This window comes from Capra hircus, chromosome 17 (genome assembly GCF_001704415.2).
Source record: "Capra hircus breed San Clemente chromosome 17, ASM170441v1, whole genome shotgun sequence".
Classification (NCBI taxonomy): domain Eukaryota; kingdom Metazoa; phylum Chordata; class Mammalia; order Artiodactyla; family Bovidae; genus Capra; species Capra hircus.
In genome coordinates, this window is record NC_030824.1 from 18412105 (window position 1) to 18419192 (window position 7088).

Below are 7088 nucleotides of genomic sequence, written 5' to 3' on the forward strand. Positions count from 1 at the left end.
ATTAATCTCCTGAAGCTTGGAAGATGTTGTTTGGGGGCAGCTAGCGGGAAGTCCAACAGAGAGCGAAACTCATGGAACTCATGACCCCAAGAACTGGCATCCTCCAAAATAAAGAGAAATCAGTGAAAAAGAGATGCATAAATGATGATGACTGGCCCTTCCAATACATATATAGATACACAGACATGCATACCTAGAGTTACACTCACACAAACATTGTATCACACACAATTTGAGACTGAATAGACCACATCATTGGTTTAGCCCAGAACATTATGGCTTGCTCTCATTTTTTAATTTTTAATTTTTTGCCTGAACTGTGCGGCATGTTGGAGAAGGAAATGGCAACCCACTCCAGTGTTCCTGCCTGGAGAATCCCAGGGACGGGGGAGCCTGGTGGGCTGCCGTCTATGGGGTCGGACACGACTGAAGCGACTTAGCAGCAGCAGCAGCAGTGCGGCATGTAGGGTCTTATTAACAGTCCTCCAACCAGAAACTGAACCCATGCCCTGGAGTGGAAGGGTAGAGTCTCTAACCACTGTACTGCGAGGGAAGTTGTGCTTGCTCTCTGTTGGCACTCTCCTGGACAGGAAACAGAATTTAAGAGATTGCTCTCTCTCTCTTTTTTCAAATGGAAGTGTAGTTGATTTACAATGCCGTGTTAGTTTTGAGTGCATACAACAAAGTGATTCAGTTATTCATATATATATACATATTCTTTTCCATTATGGTTTATTATAAGATATTGAATATAGTTCCCTGTGCTATACAGTAGGATCTTGTTGTTTATCTACTTTATATGTAGATAAACATAGTAAATAAGTAGTTTGTATCTGATAATCCCCGATTCCTAAGTTACCCCTCCCCCATCACTTTTCTGCTTTGGTAACTGTACATTTGTTTTCTATGTCTGTGAGTCTGTTTCTGTTTCATAAATAAGTTCATCTGTGTCATATTTCAGACTCCACATATGTTATCTGCAGTATCTGTCTTTCTCTGTCTGACTTACTTCACTTCATATAATAATCTCTAGGTCCATCCATGTTGCTTCAGATGGCATTACTTCATTATTTTTTACGGCTGAATAATATTCCATTGTATATAGCACACTGTATTGTATATTCATCTGTGGGTGGACACTGGGATTGCTTCCGTGTCTTAGCTATTGTGAATAGTGGTGAACATTGGGGTGCATGTATCTTTTCAAATTTGAGTTTCGTCCGATATGTGCCCGGGAGCGGGATTGCTGCGTCATGTGGTAACTCTATTTTTAGTTTCTTAAGGAGACCCCATATTGTTTTCCACAGTACCTGCACCTATTTACATTCCCACCAATGGTGTAGAAGGGTTCCCTTTGGGAGACTGCTCTCTTAATAACTATTGTTGATGATCAAGGAAGATGATAAGAAGATGATACTAAGGAAAAGTCAGATGGACAAGTGAAAATCGTCACTAACCTCATCACCCAGGTAGAATCAAAGTTAAGGCTGCAATATATGTTTTTCTAATCTGCTGTTCCAGCCATATATACATAGACAGATTTTAAAAGAGAACAAAGATCCTATCTTGTTTTTAACCTCTTTTCCCTTTAATACGGTGTGATCTTTTTCTCAATTCTTTTGTTATTTTCACACAACAGGGTTCTTTACCTAACTGGGTAGAAGACTCCACACTCACCGTGCCCAGTCATCTGACCTCACCTCTGTTCCTCACTGCAGTGGCTTGACTTGGGCTCCCCAAAAGCTATGTCCGCCCAAGATCTCAGAAAGTGACCTTATTTGGAACAAGGGGCTTTGCAGATGTAATCTTTGCAGATGTATTTAAGGGAAGGATGTCAAGCTGAGATCATCCTGGGTTGGGGTGGTCCCTCAATCCAGTGGCAAGTGTTTGTATAAGAGACAGAGAAGGAGAAGACACAGACATGGAGAAAAGAAGGCGTGCTGAGACAGCGGGGGGCCTGGGACCCTTTGCTGCAGTGCCAACACTTAGACGAATGTCTCCTCCAGCAACACAATACAAGAAGCTATGGGGGACTAAAAATAACTGTGTACCTGTGCAGTTGGGATAAATTATGGACAAAAAGATACAAAAAAGATCAAAACCCAATTGCCACTTCTGAAGAGGTGGGATCAAAAGCAGGGTGATGTGCATGCCCCCTGCATACACACCATGAAAGGGGTCGCAAACCATCTAAGCCACCCCTCTGGAATGACCCCTGAACACACCCTACCTTCACCCCATATAAGGAACAAGCTCACCCCTCTTCAAGGAGCAAGCCAGCAAGAGAACCTGTTACTTGCTCTCACTCCCCACCTTGTGCCACAAGGGCCCTAATAAAGCCTTGCCTGAATTTCTTGTCTGGCCATTTATCAATTTCTGTTGATTAAGAAGGCCAAGAATCCTGGTCCATAACAATGTGAAGATGGAGGCAGAGACTGGAGTGATGTGTCTGCAGGCCCAGGAATGTTAAGGACATTCCTGATAGCCCATAGAAGCTAGGAGTGAGGCATGAGGTGGATTCTCCTCAGAGCATCCAGAAGTAATCAGTCCTGCTGACCCCCTGATGTGGACTCCCGGGCTCCAGAACTGTCTGAGAATACTGTTTTACCTTTTTTCCCCAAGTATTTATCTATTTTCACTTTCAGCTGTGTCGGGCCTTAGTTGTGGTGTACGGGCTTCTCTCTAGTTGCAGAGTGTGGGCTTAGCTGCCCGGTGGCACATGGGATCTTACTTTCCCAACCAGGAATTGAATCCTTCATGTCCCCTGAATTGGACGGTGGATTCTTAACCACTGGACCACCAGGGAAATCCCAAGTTTTTGTTTTTTTTTAAGCCACCAAATTTGTGTTACTTTGTTATGGCAGTCCTGGGAGACCAGCAGGCTCACACACCCGAGGGCCTCTGCATTTACCACCCCCTCTGCCTAGAATGCCCTTCCTCCAGATGCTCACAGTTTGCGCCGTCTCATCATCCATGGCTCAGCTCTTGGTCACATCCCAGTCATCCCAGCACCACGCCTCTTTTAGCCTGTCATCCTTCTTTGTTGGCTTCAAGGTCCTCACAGTCATCCCAGGCTTCCTTTTCATTTGTTTGTTTACCTCTTGTCTGGCCACCTCCCCGCTGTGAATGTAAGTTCTAGGAGAAGAGGGTCTCAGGGAATTTGTTCCTTGCTCTGTTTCCACCAACCACTCAGAATGCCACAGCACACTGTTGGTGCTTAATACATAAAAACTTGATGCCAAGCAGGGCCCTGTGGGGCTCCTGGGCACAAGGACTTTCTGTTTCCCCCATTTCCTTGATTATAGAAAACAGCTTTCATTCAGCCTCCACAAACTTCCCTGAGTTCCAATGGGCAGATCCAAGCAGTTGTTAACTAGAGAAGGAAGGAGATGCCACACCAGGCAGAAACAGTCAAGAGCAGCCTTGGGGCAAGGTCCTGTTTCCCCACTGGGGAAACATACGACAATATCTTTGAGCCATTTTGCTGACACTGAAACCCCCTCCAGGTGGGAGAAGTTAACGATTAATGATGTTATGGTGCCCACCAGCATGTAGACACCATGCTTGAAGGCTGATGGTGCCGACTCCCACTTACTTCACCACCAACCCATCAGAAGAATGTCCACAAGCTGATCATGTCCTCCTCTTTGAACAATTACTGTAAAACTTCTCACTATCTTCCCCAAATAGGGACACATGGTTTTGAAATCATTAGCCTGCTTTTAGCCCCCTTTGCCCGGCAAAACAATAAAGCTATTCTTTTCTATCTCACCCAAATCTCTGTCTCCAAGATTTGATTTGGCACTGGTGTACAGAGAAACTGAGCTTTCAGCATCAAGCTGATGGGATGAATGAACAAAAGGACAAATGTGAGTTGTTAGTTGTTCTGAACAAATAGGGGTTTCACAAACGGGTTCCCTGCTGACTCATGCATCTGAGGCTGGCGGAATCCCTGCTTTCCTCTGAGCTCTTCTCTGATCGTCTTTTCCTCTTTAAGAAAGATGATCTCTGCTTTTAACTTTCAGTCTCTAGGAGTTAATTAAAAAATCAGACAAGCAAACTGCTCAGAAAACACTTCAGAACCTCAAAATATCCATCTTTCTTCCTTTTCTGCCATTCCACTGGGGCCAGGAGTCTGAGTATCTGCCTTCCTTATCGGCATCCAAGTCACTATGTCAAAGCAAGCCTCATCTTGCTAATGAACAATGAGTGGAAATGAGCATGTAACAGAAACTTGGACTGATCACCACCTCAAACCAGTACATCTCCTTTCCTTCCCAGCTTTGGGAACTGAAACCATTCTGTAGGAAGGTCTCTCTTCCCCCTCCTATGCAAAAATCCCAGCCTGGCCAGATTCCTTTTTTTGATACACAAATACTAATAGCAGCATTCACCATACCATTAGCAGTATTCACCACCCCCTAAATAAAAGCAAAGTGCTCTTGCAATCCTGTCTGTATTGCCCTTCCAGATTAAATCACTTTTATTTATTCCCAACTCTTTCCTATCCTTGTTCTAACGCATATGTAATTTTTGACTTAACTACCTCATGTTGTGGCTCAGATTCCACATCCCTTTCTTACACTTTACAGTATGTGGTATTTTTTTTTTCTTCCAGGGCACAGTTAACCACCCATAAAGGTCTCCGCTTAAGTAAGAAGTCCATGTCTGTGAACCATCACCCGGACACATGCAACACCAGACTATGTGTCTCATATCAAAGTTTATTGAAGGGGTAGATTTCTTATAAGAACAGAAACACAAGCAAATGAACCAGGAGAAAATCTCTCCCCCCTCTAACCATAGGACAGCATTTCCCTTTGAGTGATAAAAGCAAACGGAGATGGGAAGCTGCTTTCTCCCTGGAGCCTTTTTAACTGCTCAACCTTCAAATTAGTGTAAACAGAAGAGGAATGGATTGGCTGCAGGTTGTAACATAAATGTCATTTCCTTTTGCTTAGTAACACTGTTCTGCTCAGATCCTCCTGGGGCAAAGCCCCTTCTTACCACCACTGGAAACTCAGATACTAACGGAAGCTCATGAATCTCTTTATCTGGTCCGTTTCTGCTAAATCATGGCTGAAAGAAGGATCGGTTCCACTGAACCCAGGTGACCTCCTGGCTTGTTTCATGATGCCCGGGCTCCCTTCAGATGCAATAATTCCCCTCCAATCACAGCTTTCCTTATCCCAGTGGGAGCCCACAAGAAGCTAGATATTGCTCCAGGAGCTGAGAACCAAACAAGTCTCAGGCAGGTGACAGGAAGAGGCCTGTTGAGTCCCAGGTGCCAGTGGGCCTCTCTGTGGCTCCAACACTCCAGCAGCAGAAATGTGGACAGTTTTGCCATCTTCAGTTCTGCAAGTGTCCAAGACTGAACAGAAGTCTTAGACACCTGGAAGCTTCATCCTCCATTCCCCAAGGTTCCTGTGGAGACACGCCACAGGCAGGCAGCCCACGCTGTCACACCGATGCCCTAAATCTGCTTCTCCGAATCTGGAAGTTCTGGGAAACCACAGACCAAGGCTCTGTTATTCCGTGCAGCAGCCAAACTGCTTCTCCAGAAATCCTGGTCCTTGATGATCTTCTCCCTTCTCCGCTTGGCTTTTTTAACTGGAGACTGGATTCAGATAAGAGGGGCTCTGCGGCTCACTGAGATTGGACATCAAAGCCTCGGGAACGTTCTTGGTAGTGCTCAGATCCCCCGTGAGCTCGGCGCTGGTGCTGCGGTTGTTATCCAACTCATCCGGCCCCTTCCTCTGCAGGCAGCGGTTGATCAAGGTGGAGAAGAAGTTGGGGAAAGATGGGCTGGAGAAGTAGTACACCAAAGGGTCCAGCATGCTGTTCATGTAGGTGAAGCTGAGGGTGATGTAAAACGCCAGGTCCACTGAACGATAGATGTCACAGTTTTCCGTGCCAGCCTTGCGCAAGAGCCAGAAAATATGTATGCGTACGGCCACGCTGGGCAGGAAGCAGATGATGAAGACAATGGCCACCACCATGATGAAGTTGATAGCCCGCTTGATCTTGGCGTGTCTGTTCATTTGCCGCTGCCGTAGGCTCCAGACGATTCTGACTGAGCAGAACAGGATGATGCCCAGGGGCACGAAGAACTCCAGGAGGAACATGGCATCGTGCCAGCGGAAGGCATCGCAGATGCTGAAGCTGCTGCATAGTTTCGAACCCTGATTCTCGATCAACCTTGTTCTGTACAGGAGGTGGACCGTCAGGCCAATGGTGATGCCCCACAAGAGGCAGGAGATGATGCCCGCTGTCCGATTGGAGATCTTGTTCAGGGCATGGTGGGGATGGACCACCCGGAAGTACCTATCCACGGCCACGACAGTGAGGAAAATGATGCTGCCCTGGCGGTTCATGGCCAACATGAACAGCATGAGCCGGCAGGGGATCTCCCCAAACTTCCAGTCCCACCTCCGCACGTAGTTGTCCGCCAGGAACGGCAGGCAGATGATCAGGAGAAAGTCAGCCACGGCCAAGTTGAACAGGAAAACCCGGCTGGCTTTCCAGGACTTGAGGTGGAAGCAGAAAATCCACAGGGCAAGGCCATTGCCCAGGAGCCCGAACACGAACTCCAGCCCCACGACCGGCGGCAGCACTTTGGCAATGAAGTCATCACGGAACACGCAGCAGTTCTTCTCTCCTATTTTCAGAAAATGATTCTGCAGTTGGGGAGGGTTCATGAGTGAATCGCGTTGGCGCCAGGGAGCAGCTCACCTAGTCAAGGCTCGGAGAACGAAGTGCAGGTCTGAGTGACGAACCTGTGGTTCAGCGCTCGCCTTTATGTCATGTCAGAGTGTTGAAACAGATGACTGAATGGTTACCAGGAAACTACGAAATCGCTTTAAGAAAAAAAAAAAAAAAAAAGAAGCCAGCAAGGCTCTTGTGCAACCTGCTGTTTGCATAAACAAGTAATAAAAAAAAAAAAAAATCCCCCCGGGGAGACAGGAACCCAAAAAATTTTCTAAATGTAAAGAATATGCTTGGGCAAGCCGACTGTCATTGTGAATTACTGAAATGTGTAAGCCTGTGTGCCCGTATACTGAATACTTAGCACAGGAGAATTAATTTAC

At 46.3% G+C, this 7088-nt stretch overlaps 1 protein-coding gene across 1 annotated transcript; it reads right to left on the reverse strand.

Annotated features, from left to right (window-relative positions):
* On the reverse strand, positions 4711–6872 carry HCAR2 (hydroxycarboxylic acid receptor 2). Its single transcript, XM_005691387.3, has one exon. It carries the CDS (start codon positions 6696–6698, stop codon positions 5607–5609), a length of 1092 nt encoding a protein of 363 aa, XP_005691444.1. The 5' UTR covers positions 6699–6872; the 3' UTR covers positions 4711–5606.

Bases quoted from the DNA above. Each gene is read 5' to 3' on its own strand.
- HCAR2 (XM_005691387.3), bottom strand. From the start codon at position 6,698: ATGAACCCTCCCCAACTGCAGAATCATTTTCTGAAAATAGGAGAGAAG.